Below are 25,160 nucleotides of genomic sequence, written 5' to 3'. Positions count from 1 at the left end.
GAGAGGTTGATTAGCGTGCAGGAGAGACATGTTCCTGTGAAAATGAGGGGTAGAAATGGCAAGATTAGGGAACCATGGATGACAGGTGAAATTGTGAGACTAGCTAAGAGGAAAAAGGAAGCACACATAAGGTCTAGGCGGCTGAAGAAAGACGAAGCTTTGAAAGAATATCGGGATTGTAGGCGCAATCTGAAACGAGGAATTAAGAGGGCTAAAAGGGGTCATGAAATATCTTTAGCAAACAGGGTTAAGGAAAATCCCAAAGCCTTTTATTCATATATAAGGAGCAAGAGGGTAACTAGAGAAAGGATTGGCCCACTCAAGGACAAAGGAGGAAAGTTATGCGTGGAGTCAGAGAAAATGGGTGAGATTCTAAACGAGTACTTTGCATCGGTATTCACCGAGGAGAGGGACATGACGGATGTTGAGGTTAGGGACAGATGTTTGATTACTCTAGGTCAAGTCGGCATAAGGAGGGAGGAAGTGTTGGGTATTCTAAAAGGCATTAAGGTGGACAAGTCCCCAGGTCCGGATGGGATCTATCCCAGGTTACTGTGGGAAGCGAGAGAGGAAATAGTTGGGGCCTTAACAGATATCTTTGCAACATCCTTAAACACGGGTGAGGTCCCGGAGGACTGGAAAATTGCTAATGTTGTCCCCTTGTTTAAGAAGGGTAGCAGGGAAAATCCAGGTAATTATAGACCGGTGAGCCTGACGTCAGTGGTAGGGAAGCTGCTGGAGAAGATACTGAGGGATAGGATCTATTCCCATTTGGAAGAAAATGGGCTTATCAGTGATAGGCAACATGGTTTTGTGCAGGGAAGGTCATGTCTTACCAACTTAATAGAATTCTTTGAGGAAGTGACAAAGTTGATTGATGAGGGAAGGGCTGTAGATGTCATATACATGGACTTCAGTAAGGCGTTTGATAAGGTTCCCCATGGTAGGCTGATGGAGAAAGTGAAGGCGCATGGGGTCCAAGGTGTACTAGCTAGATGGATAAAGAACTGGCTGGGCAACAGGAGACAGAAGAGTAGCAGTGGAAGGGAGTTTCTCAAAATGGAGACGTGTGACCAGTGGTGTTCCACAGGGATCCGTGCTGGGACCACTGTTGTTTGTGATATACATAAATGATTTGGAAGAAAGTATAGGTGGTCTGATTAGCAAGTTTGCAGACGACACTAAGATTGGTGGAGTAGCAGATACTGAAGGGGACTGTCAGAGAATACAGCAGAATATAGATAGACTGGAGAGTTGAGCAGAGAAATGGCAGATGGAGTTCAATCAGGGCAAATGCGAGGTGATGCATTTTGGAAGATCCAATTCAAGAGTGAACTATACAGTAAATGGAGAAAGTCCTGGGGAAAATTGATGTACGGAGAGATTTGGGTGTTCAGGTCCATTGTTCCCTGAAGGTGGCAACGCAGGTCAATAGAGTGGTCAAGAAGGCATACGGCATGCTTTCCTTCGTCGGACGGGGTATTGAGTACAAGAGTTGGCAGGTCATGTTACAGTTGTATAGGACTTTGGTTCGGCCACATTTGGAATACTGCGTGCAGTTCTGGTCGCCACATTACCAAAAGGATGTGGAGGCTTTGGAGAGGGTGCAGAGGAGGTTCACCAGGATGTTGCCTGGTATGGAGGGCGCTAGCTATGAAGAGAGGTTGAGTAGATTAGGATTATTTTCATTAGAAAGACGGAGGTTGAGGCGGGACCTGATTGAGGTGTACAAAATCATGAGAGGTATAGACAGGGTGGATAGCAAGAAGCTTTTTCCCAGAGTGGGGGATTCAATTACAAGGGGACACGAGTTCAAAGTGAAAGGGGAAAAGTTTTGGGGGGATATGCGTGGAAAGTTCTTTACGCAGAGGGTGGTGGGTGCATGGGACGCATTACCAGCGGAGGTGGTAGACGCGGGCACGATAGCGTCTTTTAAGATGTATCTAGACAGATACATGAATGGGCAGGAAGTAAAGAGATACAGACTCTTAGAAAATAGGCGACAGGTTTAGATAGAGGATTTGGATCGGCGTAGGCTTGGAGGGCCGAAGGGCCTGTTCCTGTGCTGTAATTTTCTTTGTTCTTTGTTCTAGATTAGGTTCCGAGCTCTGGAACGCCCTCCCTACATCTCTCTGCTTCTCTGCCTCGCTTCTGGAAGATGAGTTTGTGGAATACTTTTGCAAGTTTCCCAGAACAATATGTTGTGGAACCAGCTAGGGATAAAGCTATTTTAGGTCCAGTATTGTGCAACAAGGCAGGTTTAATTAGTAATCTCATAGCAAAAGATCCTCTGTGGATAAAAGTGATCGTAATACATGGATGAACTGGAACAATTGTTTATCCCTGTCTGGCGTAAAAGTAAAACGGGAAAGGTAGCCAAACCATGGCTGACGAGGGAAATTAGAGATCGCATTAAATCCAAGGAAGAGGCATATAAATTTGCCCGGAAAAACAACAGACCTGAGGATTGGGAGCTGTTTAGAATTCAGCAAAGGAGGACCAAGGGATTTATTAAGAAGGGGAAAATAGAGTACGAGAGCTTGCGGGGAACATAAAAACTGACTGTAAAAGTTTCTATAGGTATGCGAAGAGAAACAGATTGGTGAAGACAAATGTAGGTCCCTTACAGTCAGAAGCAGGGGAATTTATTATGGGGAATAAAGAAATGGCTGACCAACTAAATGCATTCTTTGGTTGTGTCTTCACAAAAGAGGACACAAATAGCAAACCAGAAATGTTGGGGACACAAGGCTTGGTGAGAGAGAGGAACTGAAAGAAATCAGTATTAGTAGAGAAATGGTGCTGGGGAAATTGATGGGATTGAAGGCCGATAAATCCCCAGGGCCTGATGGTCTGCATCCCAGAGTACTTAAGGAAGTGGCCCTAGAAATAGTGGATGCATTGGTGGTTATCTTCCAAGATTCTCTAGGCTCTGGAACAGTTCCTACAGATTGGAGGGTAGCTAATGTAACCCCGCTATTTAAAAAGGGAGGTAGAGAGAAAGCAGGGAATTATAGACCAGTCAGCCTGACGTCGGTAGTGGGGAAAATTCTAGAGTCCATTATCAAAGATTTTATAGCAGAGCACTTAGAGAACAGTGGTAGAATCGGACAGAGTCAGCATGGATTTACGAAAGGGAAATCATGCTTGAAAATCTACTAGAATTCTTCAAGGATGTAACTAGTAGAGTTGATGAGGGGGAGTCAGTGGATGTGGTTTATTTGGACTTTCAGAAGGCTTTCGACAAAGTCCCACATAAGAGATTAGCATGTAAAATTAAAGCGCATGGGATTGGGGGTAGTGTATTGCAATGGATAGAAAATTGGTTGGCGGACAGGAAACCGAGTAGAGATAAATGGGTCTTTTTCCGAATGGCAGGCAGTGACTAGTGGGGTACCGCAGGGATCGGTGCTCGGACCCCAGCTATTCACAATATATATTAATGATTTAGGTGAGGGAACTAAATGTAATATCTCCCAATTTGCAGATGGCACAAAACTGGGTGGGAGGGTGAGTTGTGAGGAGGATGCAGAGAGGCTTCAGGGTGATTTGGACAAGTTGAGTGAGTGGGCAAATGCATGGCAGATGCAGTATAATGTGGATAAATGTGAGGTTATCCACTTTGGTAGCAAAAACAGGAAGGCAGATTATTATCTGGCTATAAACTGAGAGGGGAATATGCAGCGAGACCTGGGTGTTCTCGTACACCAGTTACTGAAGGTAAGCATGCAGGTGCAACAGGCGGTAAAAAAGGCAAATGGTATGTTGGCCTTCATAGCGAGAGGATTCGAGTACAGGGGCTGGGATGTCTTGCTGCAATTATACAGGGCCTTGGTGAGGCCACACCTGTAATATTGTGTGCAGTTTTGTTCTCATCTGAGGAAGGATACTCTTGCTATAGAGGGAGTGCAGCAAAGGTTTACCAGACTGATTCCTGGGATAGCAGGACTGGCGTATGAGGAGAGATTGAGTTGGTTAGGATTATATTTGCTGGAGTTCAGAAGAGTGAGGGGGGATCTCATAGAAACCTATAAAATTCTAACGACTTGACAGGGTAGATGCAGGAAGGATGTTCCCGATGGTGGGGGAGTCCAGAATCGGGTCATAGTCTAAGGATACAGGCTAAACCTTTCAGGACTGAGATGAGGAGAAATTTCTTCACCCAGAGAGTGGTGAGCCTGTGGAATTCGCTACCACAGAAAGCAGCTGAGGCCAAAACATTGAATGTTTTCAAAAAGGAGTTAGATATAGCTCTTGGGGTGAAAGGGATCAAAGGGTATGGGACGAAAGCGGGAATAGGCTATTGAGTCAGCCATGATCATAATGAATGGCAGAGCAAGCTAGAAGGGCCAAATGGCCTACTCCTGCTCCTATTTTCTATGTTACACTTGAACTCCATATTAACTTTGAAAGTGACATACCCCAGTGCCAAACCAGAATCTTTAACTTAAACAAAGCCAATTTCATAGGTATAAGGGGAGAGTTGATTGGGTAAATAGACTTAAAGGTATGACAATAAATAAACAGTGGTAAACATTTAAAGAAACAATCACAAATGTTCAACAAAAATACAGTCCATTGAAAAACAAAAACTCAGCACGAAAGATTCATCTGCGACTTACAAGAGAAGTTAAGGACACTATTCAATTAAAGGAAGAGGCTTATGATGCTGCAAAGAATAGTCGTAAACCTGAAGATTGGGAGAGTTTTAGAAACCAGCAAAGGGCGATCAAAAAATTGATACGGATGGGGAGGGGGGAAAGGAATGAGCGTAAACTAGCCAGGAATATAAAAGCAGGTTGTAAGAGCTTTTACAAGTTTTTAAAAAGGAATAGCTAGAGTAATCTTGGTCCCTTTTAAAAGCAGGAGAAATTATCATGGGGAATGAGGTAATGGCAGAGACGTTGAATGAATATTTTATGTCTGTCTTCACAGTAGAAGACACAAATTACGTACCAGCAATTGAGGGTAAACAAGGGGCTAATAAGAATGAGGAACTTAGCGTAATTAATCTTCGCAGAGAACAAGTATTGGAGTTACTTGAGGGACTAACGGCTGACAAATCCCCCGGACTTGATGGTCTGCATCCTAGGATTCTAAAAGAGGTAGCTGCAGAGATAGTGGATGCGCTGGTTATGAATTTTCAAAATTCCCTAGTTTCTAGAACGGTGCCAGCAGATTGGAAGTTAGCAAATGTAACATCGCTATTCAAGAAAAGAGGGAGAGAGAAAACGGGGAGCTACAGGCAAGCTAGCCTGACATCTGTCATCAGGAAAATGCTAAAATCTATTAAGGAAGTTTTAATAATGCACTTAGAAAATCACGGTATGATTAGACAAAGTCAACACAGTTTTACAAAAGGGAAATTGCGTGTGACAAATTTACTCATTTACCTCTATGGAACAAAGGGAGGCCATTTGGCTCATCAAGTCCATGCCAGCTCTCCTTGGAGCAATCCAGTCGGTCCCATTCTCCCACTCTATCCCGGTAGCCCTGCAAGTTTATTTCTCTCAAGTGCCCATCCAATTTCCTTTTGAAATGATCCATCGTTTCCACTTGCACCACCTGCGCATTGCAGGTCGTTACCATTCGCATAAATGTTTTCCTCACATCCTCTTGTGCAAAACCTTAAATCTCTGTCCCTTAGTCCTTGTACCATCAGCTGATAGGAACAGCTTTACTTTTCTGTCTTATCTAAACCTGTCATAATCTTGTACACCTCTACTAAATCTCTTGTCAATCTCCTTTGCTCCAAGGAGAAAAACCCCAGCTTCTCCAATCTAACCTTGTAGCTAAAATTCCTCATCCCTGGAGCCATTCGGGTAAATCTCCTCTGCACCTTCTCAAGGACCCTCACATCCTTCCTAAAGTGTAGCGACCAGAACTGGACACAAAACTCTAGTTGTGGCCGAACCAGAACTTTATAAAGGTTCAGCAGAATTTCCCTGTTTTTGTACTCAATACCTCTATCTATGAAGCCCAAGATCCCATATGCTTTGCTAACCACTCTCTCAATATGTTCTGCCACCTTCAAAGATCAATGCACATGCACTCCCAGGTTCCTCTAGTCCTGCACACTCTTTAGAACTCTGGCATTAAGTCAATATGACCTTTCCCCATCTCTTCTGCCAAAATGCATCATCTGACACTTCTCTGTATTAAATTCCATTTGCCACTTGTCTGTCCATTCTGCTAGCCTACCTATATCCTGTTGCAGTCAATTTGTATCATCCTCACTGTTTGCCACTCTTCAAGTTTGGTATTATCGGCAAATTTTGAAATGTTACTCTATTCCAAACTCCAAGTTATATATTTTATATATCAAAAAAAGCAGTGGTCCTAGTGCTGACCGTTGGGGTTTGCCACTGTCTACTGACCCCCAATCTGAAATAATCATTTACCACAACTCGCTGCTTTCTGTCCTTAAGCCAATTTTTTTATCCAAGCTGGCACTGACCCTCCTATTCCATGAGCCTCAATTTTGTTAAGCAGCCTTTTATGTGGTACTATGTAAAAGGTTTTCTTGAAATCCATATAGACAATATCCATTTCATTCCCTTCATCAACCTTCTCTGTTACTTCATCAAAAAATTAAATTAGCTTAGTCAAGCACAATCTGCCTTCCACAAATCAGTGCTGGTTATCCTTTCAATCGCTCCACCATTTGCGGCTGTGCCTTCAGATATCCGGGCCTTAAGCTCTGAAATTCCCTCCTTCAACCTCTGTAGCTCTCTTTCCTCCTTTTAAGACCTCCTTTAAAATCTACCACTTTAACCAAGCTTTTGGTTACCTGCCTTATTATTTTCTTAAATAAAAACAGGAAGTGCTGGAAATACTGTGCAGGTCAGGCAGCATCTGTGAAGAGAGAAGCACAGTTAATGTTTCTGGTCTGTGACCTTTCATCAGAACAGTTTTAGCACTTTGTTTTTAATTCAGATTTCCAGCATCTGCAGTATTTTGCTTTTATTTTAACATTTTCTTATGTGGCTCGGTGTCATATTTTCTTTTGAAGTGCTTTGGGGGATTTTATTATGTTAAAGATACAATATTTCTTTACTAATACTAATTTCTTTAAGCTCCTCATTCTTATTAGACCCTTGGTTCCCTCTCTGTGAAATCCGTCATGTCCCAGTGTGTGTCCTCCTTTAGCTCAAACCTTTCCCTTTATTTATTAGAATATCTCTCATCTCACTTCAGAATTTACCTCCTTCCCAATATGCTGAACTTGTTAAATATCCTGACAATGTCTACTTATCTCCAGTAACTCGCTTCCTCCCCTCTCAGCCCATCTCACATTTCACAACTCCATTACACTGATATATTTGTACAATCCTAACTGTTCTTTGTCATATTTGTCTCTCCTCCTTTTCTTTTTGCTCTCCTATCACTTTTTATCTTTTTTCCTTATTTTCTCCTATTCTGTCTTTTTTATCATAACCGTAGGTCCCATATACTTTTTTATTTAATTTGTTTCTAACTACTATTTGTCTATAACTCACTGATACTTGAAGTAACCTTTTTTAATGGTATATATTGAATCATGGAAATTTACTGCATAGAAGAAGGCCTTTCAGCCCATAATATCTGTGCTGGAATTGAGCAAGGTATCGGAGAGCAACTGGGGTAGCCAGAATGGGGGTGAGCAAGGATGTTCGGATGGTTAGTGCTGGTTGTAATTGATCTTTTGCTGTTCCTGTAGGAATTAGTGCTGAGGTGGGAGAGCCTAGCTCTGGAATTGCTTTTTGCATCAGCACTGCATATGAGGGCATGTACCTAGAATCCTATTACCTGAACATTCAGGTCCAGCATCCTCGCAAGATCGTTCGTCACAGCATTCCTGCCTTCATCCCCCTGGAGCAGATGGCTCGCACCTACCTGCAGCAGGACTTGCGGCGATTTCTGGATGTGCTGTGTGATGCCTTGAATGCCTACGTCAGCAGAAGATATCAGGCGGAACAGCTACAGGTACACAGGGGCCCAGCCGCAAGCAACAGATAGAGTAAAGCTCCCTCTACGCTGTCCCATCAGGAGTATAGCTCACAATAGTGTTCAGCCCAGTGGGACATCTGTTTACTTCTGTCGGTGAGTACTTCACTATTTACCGACTTCAGGGGAGCAACTTTGGTGATGGCAGGTCCAAGCGCCCTCTTGATTCCTTCGTACATAGCTTGTAGATTTCCTTTGTTGCGTGCAGTCCATGGTGATAGACAATCTGTCCTTTGATGTAGAGCTCAATACATGCATAGGGAAAGCAGCTGCCACCTTCGGCTGCGAAATGCGTATGGAATAATACCAAGCTGACCTTTAGGACTGAACTCGTGGTTTATAAGGCCTGTGTTCTCAGCACCTCGCTGTATGGCTGTGTAACATGGGTGACTTACAGCTACCGGGAGAAGAAGCTCAATAATTTCCATCTTCGCTGTCTGTGGCGCATTATGGATATATCCTTGCAGGACAAAATCACTAATGTGGCAGTCCTCTCAAAGGCATAGCTCCCAAGTGTGTTGGCATTAATCAAACAGGTGGCTTCTAACACATTTAAATCCTTCTTTAAATAAGGAGACCAATACTCTACACACTACTCCAGATGTGATCTCACCAATACCCTATATAACTGAAGCATAACCTCCCTACTTTTGAATTCAATTCCCCTCGCAATAAATGATAACATTCTATTAGCTTTCCGAATTACTTGCTGTACCTGCATGCTAACCTTTTGCGATTCATACACTAGGACACCCAGATCCCTCTGCATCTCAGCGCTCTGCAATCTCTCAACATTTAGATAATGCTTTTTTAATCTTCCTGCCAAAATGGACAATTTCACATTTTCCCGCAGTATACTCCATTTGCCAGATCTTTGCCCACTCACTTAACCTATCTATATCCCTTTGTATCCTCCTTATGTCTCTTCACAACTTACTTTCCGACCTATCTTTGTGTCATCAGCAAATTTAGCAACCATACCTTCGGTCCAGTCATCCAAGTCATTCATATAAATTATAAAAGGTTGAGGCCCCAGCACAGATCCCTGTGGCACACCACTCGTTACATCTTGCCAACCAGAAAATGACCCATTTATGCCTACTCTATTAGCTAACCAATCTTCTATCAATGCCAGTGTTACCCCCTGCACCATGAGCTTTTATTTTCTGCAATAACCTTTGATGTGGCACCTTATCAAATGCCTTTTGGAAATTTAAGTACAATACATCCACCAGTTTCCCCTTTATCCACAGCACGTTACTTCAAAGAACTCCAATAAATTGGTTAAGCATGAATTCCCTTTCACAAAACCATGTTGACACTGCTTGATTATCTTGAATTTTTCTAAATGTCCTTCCAAAACATCTTTAATAATAGCTCACAACATTTTCCATTTGACAGATGTTAACTGTCTCTAGTTTCCTGATTTCTGCCTCCCTCCCTTTTTGAATAAAGGAGTTATATTGGCTATTTTCCAATCTAATGAAACTTACCCCGAATCTAGGGAATTTTGGAAAATTAAAACCAATGCATCAACTATCTCACTAGCCGCTTCTTTTAAGACCTTAGGATGGAATCCATCAGGACCCAGGGATTTGTCAGCCCGCAGCTCCAACAATTTGGTCAGTACCACTTCCCTGGTGATTGTAATTTTATCGAGTTCCTCCTTTCCATTTCCTGAATTACAGCTATTTCTGGGATGTTACTTGTATCCTCCATGGTGAAGAGCAATGCAAAATACCTGTTTAATTCATCTGCCATCTCCTTATTTTCCCTTATTAATTCCCCAGACTCACTTTCAAAGGACCAACACTCACTTTGTTAACTCTTTTTTAAATATCTATAAAAACTCTTACTATCTGTCTTTATATTTCTAGCGAGCTTTCTCTCATACTCTAATTTTACCTTCCTTATCAATCTTTTAGACATTCTTTGTTACTTTTTATATTCTGTCCAATCTTCTGTCCTGCCACCCATCTTTGTGCAATTATATGATTTTTTTGTTTAAGTTTGTTGTTATCTTTAACTTTTTTAAGTTAACCACGGATAGTGGGTCCCACCCTTGGAATTTTTCTTTCTCATTGAAATGTATCTATTCTGTGTATTCTGAAATATCCCCTTAAACGTTAGCCACTGCATCTCTATTGACCTATCCCTGAACCTGATTTGCCAGTTCACCTTAGCTAGCTCTGCTTTCATGCCCTCATCATTGCGCTTATTTAAATTTAAAATACTAGTCTTAGACCCACTCTTCTCTCCCTCAAACTGAATGTAAAATTCAATCATATTATGATCGCTGCTGCCTAGCGGCGCCTTCACTATGAGGTCATTAATTAATCTATCTTGTTGCACAGTACCAGGTCTAGTATAGCCTGTTCTCTGGTTAGCTGCAGAACATGCTGATACAAGAAACTATCCTGAAAACATTCTACAAACTCCTCATCTAGGCTACCTTTGCCCATCTGATCTTTCCAGTCGAGATGTAGATTAAAATTGCCCATGATTATCGCCATACCTTTCTTGTTAGAACATTACAGCGCAGTACAGGCCCTTCGGCCCTCAATGTTGCACCGACCTGTGAAACCATCAGACCTACACTATTCCATTTTCATCCATATGTCTATCCAATGACCACTTAAATGCCCTTAAAGTTGGTGAGTCTACTACTGTTGCAGGCAGGGCGTTCCACGCCCCTACTACTCTCTGAGTAAAGAAACTACCTCTAACATCTGTCCTATATCTATCACCCCTCAACTTAAAGCTATGTCCCCTCGTGTTTGCCATCACCATCCGAGGAAAAGGACTCTCACTATCCACCCTATCTAACCCTCTGATTATCTTGTATGTCTCTATTAAGTCACCTCTCCTCCTCCTTCTCTCCAACGAAAACAACCTCAAATCCCTCAGCCTTTCCTCGTAAGACCTTCCCTCCATACCAGGCAACATCCTAGTAAATCTCCTCTGCACCCTTTCCAAAGCTTCCACATCCTTCCTATAATGCGGTGACCAGAACTGCACGCAATACTCCAGGTGCGGTCTCCCCAGAGTTTTGTACAGCTGCAGCATGACCTCGTGGCTCCAAAACCCGATCCCCCTACTAATAAAAGCGAACACACCATATGCCTTCTTAACAGCCCTATTAACCTATGTAGCAACTTTCAGGGATTTATGTACCTGGACACCAAGATCTCTCTGTTCATCTACACTACCAAGAATCTTCCCATTAGCCCAGTACTCTGCATTCCTGTTACTCCTTCCAAAGTGAATTACCTCACACTTTTCCGCATTAAACTCCATTTGTCATCTCTCAGCCCAGCTCTGCAGCCTATCTATGTGCCTCTGTACCCTACAACATCCTTCGGCACTATCCACAACTCCACCGACCTTGGTGTCATCCGCAAATTTACTAACCCACCCTTCTACACCCTCTTCCAGGTCATTTATAAAAATGACAAACAGCAGTGGCCCCAAAACAGATCCTTGCGGTACACCACTAGTAACTAAACTCCAGGATGAACATTTGCCATCAACCACCACCCTCTGTCTTCTTTCAGCTAGCCAATTTCTGATCCAAAGCTCTAAATCACCTTCAACCCCATACTTCCGTATTTTCTGCAATAGCCTACCGTGGGGAACCTTATCAAATGCCTTACTGAAATCCATATACACCACATCCACTGCTTTACCCTCATCCACCTGTTTGGTCACCTTCTCGAAAAACTCAATAAGGCTTGTGAGGCACGACCTACCCTTCACAAAACCGTGCTGACTATCTCTAATGAACTTATTCTTTTCAAGATGATTATAAATCCTGTCTCTTATAACCTTTTCCAACATTTTACCCACAACCGAAGTAAGGCTCACAGGTCTATAATTACCAGGGCTGTCTCTACTCCCCTTATTGAACAAGGGGACAACATTTGCTGTCCTCCAGTCTTCCGGCACTATTCCTGTCGACAATGACGACATAAAGATCAAGGACAAAGGCTCTGCAATCTCCTCCCTAGCTTCCCAGAGAATCCTAGGATAAATCCCATCTGGCCCAGGGAACTTATCTATTTTCACACTTTCCAAAATTGATAACACCTCCTCCTTGTGAACCTCAATCCCATCTAGCCTAGTAGTCTGAATCTCAGTATTCTTCTCGACAATATTTTCTTTCTCTACTGTAAATACTGATGAAAAATATTCATTTAACGCTTCCCCTATCTCCTCTGATTCCACACACAACTTCCCACTACTATCCTTGATTGGCCCTAATCTAACTCTAGTCATTCTTTTATTCCTGATATACCTATAGAAAGCCTTAGGGTTTTCCCTGATCCTATCCGCCAATGACTTCTCGTGTCCTCTCCTTGCTCTTCTTAGCTCTCCCTTTAGATCTAGCTTGTAACTCTCAAGCGCCCTAACTGAGCCTTCACGTCTCATCTTAACATAAGCCGCCTTCTTCCTCTTGACAAACACTTCAACTTCTTTAGTAAACCACGGCTCCCTCGCTCGACAACTTCCTCCCTGCCTGACAGGGACATACTTATCAAGGACACACAGTAGCTGCTCGTTGAATAAGCTCCACATTTCGATTGTTCCCATCCCCTGCAGTTTCCTTCCCCATCCTACGCATCCTAAATCTTGCCTAATCGCATCATAATTTCCTTTCCCCCAGCTATAATTCTTGCCCTGCGGTATATACCTGTCCCTGCCCATCGCTAAGATAAACCTAAACGAATTGTGATCACTATCACCAAAGTGCTCACCTACATCTAAATCTAACACCTGGCCGGGTTCATTACCCAGTACCAAATCCAATGTGGCATCGCCCCTGGTTGGCCTGTCCACATACTGTGTCAGAAAACCCTCCTGCACACACTGGACAAAAACTATAGTATTTCCAGTCAATATTTGGAAAGTTAAAGTCCCCCATAACAACTACCCCGTTACTCTCGCCCCGTCGAGAATCATCTTCGCTATCCTTTCCTCTACATCTCTGGAACTATTCGGAGGTCTATAGAAGACTCCCAACAGGGTGACCTCTCCTCTCCTGTTTCTAACCTCGGCCCATACTACCTCAGTAGACGAGTCCTCAAACGTCCTTTCTGTCGCTGTAATACTCTCCTTGATTAACAATGCCACACCCCCCCCTCTTTTACCCTCTTCTCTGTTCTTACTGAAACATCTAAATTCCGGAACCTGCAACATCCATTCCTGCCCCTGCTCTACCCATGTCTCTGAAATGGCCACTACATCGAGATCCCAGGTACCAACCCATGCTGCAAGCTCACCCACCTTATTCCGGATGCTCCTGGCGTTGAAGTAGACACTTTAAACCAAGTTCTTGCTTGCCAGTGCCCTCTTGTGTCCTTATAACCTTATCCCTGACCTCACTACTCTCAACATCCTGTACACTGGAACTACAATTTAGGTTCCCATTCCCCTGCTGAATTAGTTTAAACCCCCCCCCCCCCCCCCCCCCCGGAGCACTAGCAAATCTCCCCCCCCCAGGATATTGGTACCCCTCTGGTTCAGGTGAAGACCATCCTGTTTGTAGAGGTCCCACCTACCCCAGAAAGAGCCCCAATTATCCAGGAAACCAAAACCCTCCCTCCTCCACCATCCCTGCAGCCACGTGTTCAACTCCTCTCTCTCCCTATTCCTCGCTTCGCTATCACGTGGCACGGGCAACAACCCAGAGATGATAACTCTGTTTGTTCTCGCTCTAAGCTTCCACCCTAGCTCCCTGAATTTCTGTCTTAAATCCCCATCTCTATTCCTACCTATGTCGTTGGTGCCTATGTGGACCACGACTTGGGGCTGCTCCCCCTCCCCCTTAAGGATCCCAAAAACACGATCCGAGACATCACGAACCCTGGCACCTGGGAGGCAACACACCAACCGTGAGTCTCTCTCGTTCCCACAGAACCTCCTATCTGTTGCCCTTACTATGGAGTCCCCAATAACTAATGCTCTGCTCCTCTTCCCCCTTCCCTTCTGAGCAACAGGGACAGACTCTGTGCCAGATACCTGTACCCCATTGCTTACCCCTGGTAAGTCGTCCCCCGCAACAGTATCCAAAACGGTATACCTGTTGAGGGAAACGGCCACAGTGGATCCCTGCACTGCCTGCTGGTTCCCTCTCCTTCCCCTGATGGTAACCCATCTACCTACTTCTTTTACCTGAGGTGTGACTACCTCCCCAGAACTCCTCTCAATAACCCCCTCCGCCTCCCGAATGATCCGAAGTTCATCCAGCTCCAGCTCCAGTTCCCTAACGCGGTTCTCGAGGAGCTGGAGTTGGGTGCACTTCCCGCAGATGCAGTCAGCAGGGACACTCTTGGCGACCCTTACCTCCCACATTCTGCAGGAGGAACATACAACTGCCTTAACCTCCATTCCCACTATTCTAAATTCCCAACAAATCTACTGAAAAACCAAAAACAAAAGTCAAAACTTGTTAGGTTAGCAATCCAACGGACAGAACTTTTTAAATAAAAAGCTGACAAGCTCCCATTATTTCCTCCTTTATACCCCATCCTACCGTGTAGTTACTGTTAGGGGGCCTGTACACTACTCCCACAAATTACTTCTTGCCTTTATCATTTCTCATCTCGACCCAAACTGCTTCTACATCCTGGTTTCCTGAACTTAGGTAATCCTTCTGTATTGTGCTAATACCATCATTAATTAACAGAGCCACCCCTCCACCTTTTTCGAGCTTCCTATCCTTCCTAAATATCATGTACCCTTCAATATTCAGTTCCCAACCTATGTCATCCTGCAGCCATGTCTCTGTAATGACTATCAGATTGTACTTATTTATTTCTAGCTATCAGTTCATCTGTTTTGTTTCGAATGCTCGTGCATTCAGATTCAGAGCCTTTAATTTTGTCCTTTTATTATTTTTGTAACCTCTCGCCTTGTCTGCTGATTTATTCTTGGGTTTGTACTCACTGCCTCTTCCTGTCACAATCTGTTTATCTTTTCCTATGTTAATACATTTCTCTCTTGCCTTGTCTTTACTCTTTGATTTACCACGTCTTCTCAAATTTGATCCCTTGCTACCACTATTTAAAACTCTCTCTCTACTTCCGTAGTTATGCGGCTTGCTAAAACACTGGTCTCATCAAGGTTCAGGTTTAGACCGTCCCACTTTCCCCAGTACTGGTGCCAGTGCCCCATGAACCGGAATCCAGCTCTACCACACCAGTCTTTGAGCCGCACATTAATTTCTCTAATCTTATTTGCCGTATGCCAATTTGCACGTGGCTCAAGTAATATTCCAGAGATTATTAGCTTTTGAGATTCTGTTAATTTTGTGCCTAGCTCCTCATACTGACGATCCAGAACCAATAACACTATCCTAACAAATGCTCCCAGGACAGGTACAGCACAAGTTATTACAGAGTAAAGCTCCTTCTAAACCAGGGTTGTCCTACAGACTGCCTGCAAGTGTAAACTGTTTTAGGGGCTGTTCCTCGTCCTCATCCTCACCGTGGCTGGAGATGAGAAATTTCTCTTTGTCAGTCTGGCTTTTAAGCTATTGCGCTGTCAGTTTCACAGGTGACAGCTGTTGACTCTCACTCAGTTGCAGAGAGTGGAGCGCTCTTTTAAAGTTCTTTTAAAAGTCAGTTCTTCTTACAAAAACAAAATCACTCAGTTTCACAGGTGACAGCCGCTGACATCGGGAACAGCCATTTCCCATTAGACGTGGGGTTTTCCGGTGGGCTCTGACTTTTTTTTTTAAAGCATGCCGGCAAACCCCAAATCTGTTGGGAAACAGCTGTTCCCGATGTCAGCAGCTGTCACCTGTGAAACTGAGCCATCATTTAAAAAAGAACTTTAAAAGAGCGATTACCCTCTGCAACTGAGTGAGAGGAGAGTGTATTTGGGGGGGACAGAGAGAGCGAGAGCGATTATTGGGGGGGTGGGGGTGGACAGAGAGCGATTTGTTGGGGGCGGAGTGCGAGAGTGATTGTTGCGGGGTAGGGGGGGATAGAGAGCGATTGTTGGGGACAGGGAGAGTGAGAACGGTTGGGGGGGGGGGCAGACAGAGTGAGAGTGATTGGGGACAGGGAGAGCGAGAACGATTGTTGTTGGGGGGGGGGGGTGGTGGAAAAGAGAGAGCGAGCGTGATTGTTGGGGGGGACAGAGCGAGAGTGTGTGAGAATGGGGGGGGGAACGGAGCAAGAGTTTTTTTTTTTTAATTCATTCATGGGATCTGGGCATCACTGGCCAGGCCAGCATTTATTGCCCATCCCTAATTGCCCCAGAGAAGGTGGTGGTGAACTGCCTTCTTGAACCGCTGCAGTCCATGTGAGGTAGGTACACCCACAGTGCTGTTGGGAAGGGAGTTCCAGGATTTTGACCCAGCGACAGTGAAGGAACGGTGATATAGTTCCAAGTCAGGATGGTGTGTGACTTGGAGGGGAACTTGCAGGTGGCGATGTTCCCATGTATTTGCAGCCCTTGTCCCTCTAGTTGGTAGAGGTCGCAGGTTTGGAAGGTGCTGTCTAAGGAGCCTTGGTGCATTGCTGCAGTGAAACTTGTAGATGTTACACACTGCTGCCACTGTGCGTCGGTGGTGAAGAGAGTGAATGTTTGTGGATGGGGTGCCAATCAAGCGGGCTGTTTTGTCCTGGATGGTGTCGAGCTTCTTGAGTGTTGTTGGAGCTGCACGCATCCAGGCAAGTGGAGAGTATTCCATCACACTCCTGACTTGTGCCTTGTAGATGGTGGACAGGCTTTGGGGAGTCAGGAGATGAGTTACTCGCCTCAGGATTCCTAGCTTCTGACCTGCTCTTGCAGCCACGGTATTTATATGGCTACTCCAGTTCAGTTTCTGGTCAATGGTAGCCCCTAGGATGTTGATAGTGGGGGATTCAGCGATGGTAATGCCATTGATTGTCAAGGGGAGATGGTTAGATTCTCTCTTGTTGGAGATGGTCGTTGCCTTGCACTTGTGTGGTGCGAATGTTACTTGCCAATTATCAGCCCAAGCCTGGATATTGTCTAAGTCTTGCTGCATTTCTACACAGACTACTTCAGTATCTGGGGAGTAGGGTAGGATTGCAGGGTAGATGCCAGTGTTGGAGCTGTACTGGAACAGCTTGGCTCGGGGCACGGCAAGTTCTGGAGCACAGATCTTCAGTACTTTTGCCGGAGTATTGTCAGGGCCCATAGCCTTTGCAGTATCCAGTGCCTTCAGTAGTTTCTTGATATCATGCAGAGTGAATCTAATTGGCTGAAGTCTGGCATCTGTGATGCTGGGGACTTCAGGAGGAGGCCGAGATGGATCATCCACTCGGCACTTCTGGCTGAAGATTGTTGCAAATGCTTCTGCCTTATCTTTTGCACTGATGTGCTGGGCTCCCCCATCATTGAGGATGGGGATATTTGTGGAGCCACCTCCTCCAGTTAGTTGTTTAATTGTCCACCACCATTCACGGCTGGATGTGGCAGGACTGCAGAGCTTAGATCTGATCTGTTGATTATGGAATCGCTTAGCTCTGTCTATCGCATGCTGCTTAAGCAGTTTGGCACGCAGATAGTCTTCTGTTGTAGCTTCACCAGGTTGACTCCTCATTTTGAGGTATGCCTGGTGCTGCTCCTGGCATGCCCTCCCGCACTCTTCATTGAACCAGGGTTGGTCTCTTGGTTTGATGGTAATGGTAGAGTGGGGGATATGCCGGGCCATGAGGTTACAGATTGTGCTGGAGTACAATTCTGCTGCTGCTGATGACCCACAGCACCTCATGGATGGCCAGTTTTGCATTGCTAGCTCTGATCGAAATCTATCCCATTTAGCATGGTGGTAGTGCTACACAACACGATGGAGGGTATCCTCAATGTGAAGGCAGGACATCGTCTCCACAAGGACTGTGCGGTGGTCATTCCTACCAATACTGTCATGGACAGATGCATCTGCGGCAGGCAAATTGGTGAGGACGAGGTCAAGTATGTTTTCCCTTCTTGTTGGTTCCCTCACCACCTGCCGTATATCCAGTCTAGCAGATATGTCCTTTAGGACTCGGCCAGCTCGGTCAGTAGTGATGTTACCGAGCCACTCTTGGTGATGGACATTGAAGTCCCCAACCCAGAGTACATTTTGTGCCCTCGCCTCCCTCAGTGCTTCCTCCAAGTGGTGTTCAACATGGAGGAGTACTGACTCATCAGCTGAGGGAGGGCTGTAGGTAGTAATCAGCAGGAGGTTTGCTTGTCCATGTTTGATCTGATGCCATGAGACTTCATGGGGTCCAGAGTCGATGTTGAGGACGCCCAGGGCAACTACCTCCCTACTGTAGACCACTGTGCCGCCACCTCTGCTGGATCTGTCCTGCCGGTGGGACAGGACATACCCGGGGATGGTGATGGCAGTGTCTGGGACATTGTCTGTAAGGTATGATTCCGTGAGTATGACTATGTCAGGCTGTTGCTTGACTAGTCTGTGGGACAGCTCTTCCAACTTTGGCACAAGCCCCCAAATGTTAGTAAGGAGGACTTTGCAGGGTTGACAGGGCTGGGTTTGCCAGTACCTAGGTCGTTGTCGTTTCCGGTGCCTAGGTCGATGCCGGGTGGTCCGTCCGGTTTCATTCCTTTTTATTGACTTCGTAGCGGTTAGATACAACCGAGTGGCTTGCTAGGCCATTTCAGAGGACGTGTAAGAGTCAACCACATTGCTGTGGGTCTGGAGTCACATGTAGGCCGGACCAGGTAAGGACAGCAGATTTCCTTCCCTAAAGGACATTAGAGTGTGTGAATGAGTTGGGTGGGGTGGGGGGAACGGAGCGAGAGTGTCAGTGAGAGAAAGAGTTGAGGGGAAGAGAGAGAGAGTGTTGAGGGGGCGGACACAGACAATGAGTGGTTGGGGGGGAACAGACAGACAGGGAGTGGGGGGAACAGAGAGGGGTAACACTGAGTGGGTCACACTGGAGACACGGAGTTTGGAAAGAGAGTGGGGGGTAGAGAGGGGGGAGCGGGAGGCAGAGACGGAGAGGTGGGAAAGAGGGTCAAAGAATCATTTACTCACGACACAGAAGGAGGCCATTCTGTCCATCGAGCCTTTGCCGCCTCTCCAAGGAGCTATGTAGTCAGTCCCACTCCCTGGCTCAATCCCTGTAGCCCTGCAAGTCTATTTCTCTCAGGTGGCCATCCAACTTCCTCTTGAAGTCATTGATCGTCTCCACTTCCACCACCCTTGTTGGCAGCGAGTTCCGGGTCATAACGTGCGGCGGGGGGGAGGGGGGGGTGCTTCCTCATATTCCCCTTGCATCTTTTGCACAAAACTTTCAGTCTCTGTCCCCTAGTCCTAGAGAGGAGCTGGGAGGGAAGAGAGAACGAGATGCACGCAGAGCGCAGGTAGAGGGAGAAGATGATCAAGGTCTCTCCTGAAAGGGGGACATCTATCCAGAATACTCTGCGTCGCTATATCAAGTGTGCGGGAAGAGATTGACTACTTATTAAAGCAAAAACAATGCTAGGTATGTCACTAAGTCAGTTTTCAATATAGTGATGAGAAAGCAAGTCTATAAATTAGTCTCCTCATTTAAAGCTTCTTCACAAAAATGCACATTTGTTGTTTTTATTAGGAGGATAAATCTTTAATGTCTTTATCTTTCGAAATTTGCTTACCAGCCCCCTGGGCTGAGCAAAAATCACAATGCGGCCCTCCGCCCAAAATGGTTGGACAACCCTTTCTAAACTGTCCCCATCAAACACTCCCAGATCAGGTATGGCACAGGTTAACTTATAGGAAACTTGTAGCATAGTGATTGTTATTGGACAAATAATCCAGGGACAGGGGCCTGAACGAATAACACAGAGACATGAGTTCAAATCCCCATGCAACTTCTGGGGAATTTAACTTCAGTTAATGAAATAAATAAAACATAGAAAATAGGAGCAGGAGTAGGCCATTCTGCCCTTTGAGCCTGCTCTGCCATTCATTATAATCATGGCTGATCATCCAACTCAGTAACCTGTTCCCACTTTCCCCCCATATCCTTTGATCCCTTTCGCCCCAAGAGCTATATCTAACTCCTTCTTGAAAACATATAATGTTTTGGCCTCAGCTGCTTTCTGTGGTAGCGAATTCCACAGGCTCACCACTCTGGGTGAAGAAATTTCTCCTCATCTCAGTCCTGAAAGGTTTACCCCGTATCCTTAAGACTATGACCCCTGGTTCTGGACTCCCCCACCATCGGGAACATCCTTCCTGCATCAACCCTGTCAAGTCCTGTTAGAATTTTACAGGTGTCTGTGAGATCCCTATCGAATAAAAAGCCAGTCTCTGTAATGGTGACTATGAAACTACTGAATTGTCATAAAAACTCATCTGATTCACGAATGTCCTTTAGCAAAGGAAATCTGCTGCCCTTGCCCAGTCTGTCCTACATGTGACTGTAAACCCACAGCAGTGTAGTTGATTCTTAGTGGCGATTGCTGAGACGTGGTTGCAGGGAAACCAGGTTTGGGAATTGAATATCCAAGGGTATTCAGTATTTCGGAAGGATAGGCAGGAAGGAAAAGGAGGTGGTGTAGCTTTGTTAGTAAAGGAAGAGATCAGTGCTCTAGTGAGAAATGATGTATTTTATATAGTTTTGGTCCCCTTACTTGAGGAGGGATGTAGTTGCATTGGAGGCAGTTCAGAGGAGGTTCACTAGATTGATTCCAGAGATAAGGGGTTTGTTTTATGAGGAGAGATTGAGCAGTTTAGGCCTTTACTCTCTTGAGTTTAGAAGAATGAGAGATGATCGAATTGAGGTATATAAGATGATTAATGGGATTGACAAAGTAGACGTAGAGAGGATGTTTCCTCTGGTGGAACAAGAGGTCATAGTTTTAGGATAAGGGGTAGCAGATTTAAAACAGATGAGGAGAAATTACTTCTCTCAAAGGGTTGAGAGTCTGGAATTGACTAACCCAGAGTGCGGTGGATGCTGGGACATTGAGTAAATTTAAGGAGGAGATAGACAGATTTTTAATTAGTAAAGGGTTATGGAGAACGGGCAGGAAATTGGAGTTGAGGCTGAGATGAGATCAGCCATGATCGTATTGAATGGCGGGACAGGCTTGAGGGGCTGAATTTGCCTACTCCTGCTCCTAGTTCTTATGTCCTCTGAAATGGCCTAGCAAGAAAGCAGCTTCCCGCCATCTTCTCCAGGGCTATTGGGGATGAGCAAAAAATGCTGGCCTCGCCAGTGACGTGCACGGCCCATGAATGAATTGGGGAAACAAAAATACAGAGTAAAGCTTCCTCTACCCTGTCCCAGCAAACATTTCCAGGGCAAGTATAGAATGGGTTTGATAGAGTAAAGCTCCCTCTACACTGTCCCATCAGACACTCCCAGAATAGGTAGAGCACAGATTAGGTACAGAGTGAAACTCTTGGGAGTGCTATGCTGCAAACCTGTGGGATTTATAATAAGTTAGACACTGATGCCGACACTCTTTCCTAGGAACGCCACACTGCGTACTTAACAGGCCAGGTACAGAGGAATTTTGCATATAACTTGCTGAAGTTTCAGTATTCCATTCGGTGTGGGGATACGGAACAGGATGTCCAGGTGAAGCTAGTATATGGGGATCTTGATTGCTGCCTTCCGACTGGCATTGTCCTCGCCTGTACAGGTAAGGGGGAGGGGTGGGTCAGATTCCAGCGCATGGTAATTATACAATGACAGCTGGAAATGCTGGCATTGTTCACACACAAAGGTACGGAGTCTTGCTGAAGTATACACAAACCTCACTGGGTGTGACAGCTACTGAAATAGCAGTCCTCCTGAGGTGTGATCCCACGACACTGACTGTCCTCCAGTACTGCTCCTGATCACTATCCAGTGACCTCTGGATTACAGAAATGGGGAACCAGCCAGGGGTTCTGTTCCTGATATAAAAGCAAAATACTGCGGATGCTGGAAATCTGAAATAAAAACAAGAAATGCTGGAACCACTCAGCAGGTCTGGCAGCATCTGTGGAGAGAGAAGCAGAGTTAACGTTTCGGGTCAGTGACCCTTCATCGGAACTGGATGAAGTTCCGATGAAGGGTCACTGACCTGAAACGTTAACTCTGCTTCTCTTTCCACAGATGCTGCCAGACCTGCTGAGTGGTTCCAGCATTTCTTGTTTTTAAGTTCTGTTCCTGATGCCTGTCCAGTGACCCCTGGGTTAGAGAGAGGGGAAATCGGTTTGGGTTCCTCCTGCTGCCTTGGATGTGTATGTGTGTGTATATTAGGTGAGGTCAGCATTGGACTCAGTTGTTGTGAGTTCCCTCATTCAATCCACTGTCAGTGCAGTGCACAATGGGCGCATGGGTGAGGCGTGACCCACTGCAGTTGCTCCTTCAGTAGCGGAGAGAATGAAAAGTGCAAGAGTTCATGTGCGTCATACTCACTGAAGTCGTCTTATTTTACATCAGGAGCAGATGCAGAACCTATGAAGACGAAGTTAGAATGTCATCGGCAACTCTTCCAAAACATGGAACTTCACCGAGCATTTGACAGCTTAAAGTTGAAGGAAGAAGTGGTCGTATCGAGCAGCAGCCTCTCTGCAGCGCACAGCTCAGCCACCCCCTCCTGCTAGTGAGTGCTACACACACTTCACCCACCCCGTGCAGAGATACTATGGAAGAGGATGCGGGGGGCAAGTTGGGTTGATCTTGAAGCTGAGTTATTGTTTAGTTAAATGACTGATTTTGTAACTTTTCACTATTTTCTGCACCTTTTTTCTGTGGCTCAGTGATTGTTACTCTCAATCAAAAGGTGATGGGTTCAAGTTTCACTCTAGAGACTTAAGCGCATAATCTAGGTTGACACTTCAATACTGGAGAGTGCTGCACTGTCAGTGGGGGCTGTACCGGGGGAGCGCTGCACTGACGGAAATGGCGTCTTTCGAATGAGATGTTAACACGAGGTCCCGCCTGCCCTCTCATGGTTGTTAAAGCTCCTGCGCACTCTTGGAAGAAGAGCCGGGAGTTCTGTCCTGGCCAATATTCCTCCCTCAACCAACATCTCCAAAAAATATATTAACTGGTTATTTATTTGATTGCTTGTTTGCATTACAAGGGTGATTACTTTGTTGGCTGTGAAACGCTTTTAGGGATCCTGAGGTCTTTGAATTTCTATAGCATCTTCCAACTCTATTTTATTTGCTTTCGTTGAATTTTACCCATTTACTATAAAGATTCTGTAAAGCTGAATAAAATTGTGCACCTGTGTAACATATCAAAAAATAATACTTGTGATATATTTCTGATAAAGGGTCACAACTCAAACACAACCTGTCTTTTCCTGTCATATCTCTGTTTTCCAGAGAAACGCATATGATTTGAAATGACTTTGGGAATTTAAAAATCCAATTCCTCATAGGGGTGCACTACACTGAATTGCCCCAATTCAGCAAATACTGCCATTAACTGACCAATTAAATGCTACACTACAGCAAGCTTTACAGTATCACCCCAATTTTATTTTTATGAAGAAAGCCTTTATACCCAGGCCCCTTTTATTTTTGTTGAAGGGGCCTTTATTCTTCAGGCCCCCTGTATATACATTTTATAAAATAACTTTTATTAAAAACAAATGAATAAAACAAAAGCTCAAATTAAAATAGCGTTGTCTGCATCGACGATGCACTCCAGCCCCTGCGGTGCCCACTGGTCGCGGAAGGCCTCAAGCGAACCGGCGGACACCACATGCTCCTTCTCCAGGGATACCTGGGCACAAACGTAACCTTGGAAGAGGGGCAGGCAATCAGGGCAGATGGATCCCCCGAAGGCCCGCTGCCTAGACCTGTGAATTGCCACCTTTGCAAGCCCAAGAGCAGACCGATGAAGAGATCCTCCTCCCAGCCCCCCACCCACCCTGCACGGGGTGCCCTAAGATCAGGAGTGTGGGACTGAAGTGCAACCAAATCTTGAGGAGCAGTCCAGGGACTGCAACCTCGCACACTCCATATAAACCTGGAGCATGGACTTGTCCAGGCCACAGAAATTACAGGTGGCCTGGCAGTCTGTGAACCTACTTAAGTCGATTGCATGGGATTGCCCCGTGTAGTATCCTCCACCCCAGGTCCCTGATGTAAAGAAGGAGGACTCCCATGTAGAGAGAGGTCCACTGGGGTTTCCCCTCAGTGCCAGATGGCAACACGGACTGCCACGGCATGTTGAGGCAGCAGACGAGGGTGAGGAAGTGGAGAGTGTGCAGGAGCAGCCTGTACAGGACACCCCTCCGCGCTGTGTGGAATGGCACAGAGGGTGTTTCGGAGAGCCAACTCTGATTGTGTGGGACCGGCTCCCGAGGAGGGTTTTGGGGCCTGGGTCTGATGTGCAGTTCCAGCTCGGCCGGGAGCGCTCCACACTCCTGAGCCCCCTCATCATCAGAAGTGAGGGGCGTCCCGGGGCTTTGGCTATTCTGTGGAAGTGAGCAGAAGGGCATGGCACTATGCTTGATGGGAAGTTTAGCCAAGTTAGGAATAAAAGCTTGCTTTTATAGGATAAGGAACTAGATCAGCAGAATTTAGCATCTGTATTGAGAACGGAATGTGCTGCTAATGTGCTGTTAACCTCACTGATGGGTTAAACAAAGAGGTATAGCACGAAGCTGAGTTGTACCGCACTGATTGGTTAAACAAGGAGGTATAGCATGAATCCTAATGTATAAACGGTAGTATCTGTATCACGGGGGTGGCACTTACTCTGGTGGACTTGACAGACTCCGTTAGAGTCAGTGCCGCTGTATCAGAGTAAGTCCGCCGGCGACTGCGCAAATAAAGTAATTGATTTTACCTACGCATCCGACTCGGTATATTTGCTGAACCAGACTGAGGGCAAAAAAGAACTTGAATCGTTAATTCCTCCACCATCGGTCCATCCCCAGAACTAGCCGTCCGGACAGCCAGTGCCGCCTCCTCTGCATGCAGGGGAGTGCTCTGACTGGAGGTGGCCATCTTCCAGATTCTGAATAGATCCCAGTAAAAGACAGGCAACTCCCTCAGAGGCGTGGCTACCATTTGGCACCGGGAGCTGCATGTCGTCTTGAAAACAATGCTCCAGGCGGAAAAAATACCTTTCCAGTGCACACCATCTGGGAGGATGCTCGACGTACAGGTATCACTGCAGGGTCCAAAGCCGGAGAATTGCAGCCTGGGTGTGGACACACACCAGAGACTGGAAGCTCTCCTCAAT

General features: G+C 45.6%; 1 protein-coding gene across 2 annotated transcripts in view; it reads left to right on the top strand.

Moving 5' to 3' along the window:
* Nucleotides 1–24,734, top strand: part of cenpo (centromere protein O) — a 38,450-nt gene extending 13,716 nt beyond the window's left edge. For both annotated transcript variants that reach the window (XM_068028432.1, XM_068028433.1), the window contains 3 exons: nt 7,700–7,965; nt 21,435–21,606; nt 22,395–24,734. In XM_068028432.1, coding sequence (XP_067884533.1) covers nt 7,700–7,965; nt 21,435–21,606; nt 22,395–22,558 — 602 coding nt within the window. In that variant the 3' untranslated portion in view covers nt 22,559–24,734. The remainder of the gene's footprint in view (nt 1–7,699; nt 7,966–21,434; nt 21,607–22,394) is intronic.
* Nucleotides 24,735–25,160: the final 426 nt, after the last annotated feature.

The sequence above is a fragment of the Heterodontus francisci genome, unplaced genomic scaffold, assembly GCF_036365525.1.
Source record: "Heterodontus francisci isolate sHetFra1 unplaced genomic scaffold, sHetFra1.hap1 HAP1_SCAFFOLD_705, whole genome shotgun sequence".
In the NCBI taxonomy this organism is placed as follows: Eukaryota; Metazoa; Chordata; class Chondrichthyes; order Heterodontiformes; family Heterodontidae; genus Heterodontus; species Heterodontus francisci.
The sequence above is the reverse complement of the archived record's forward strand: the minus strand, read 5'-3'. Positions and strand labels throughout refer to the sequence as shown.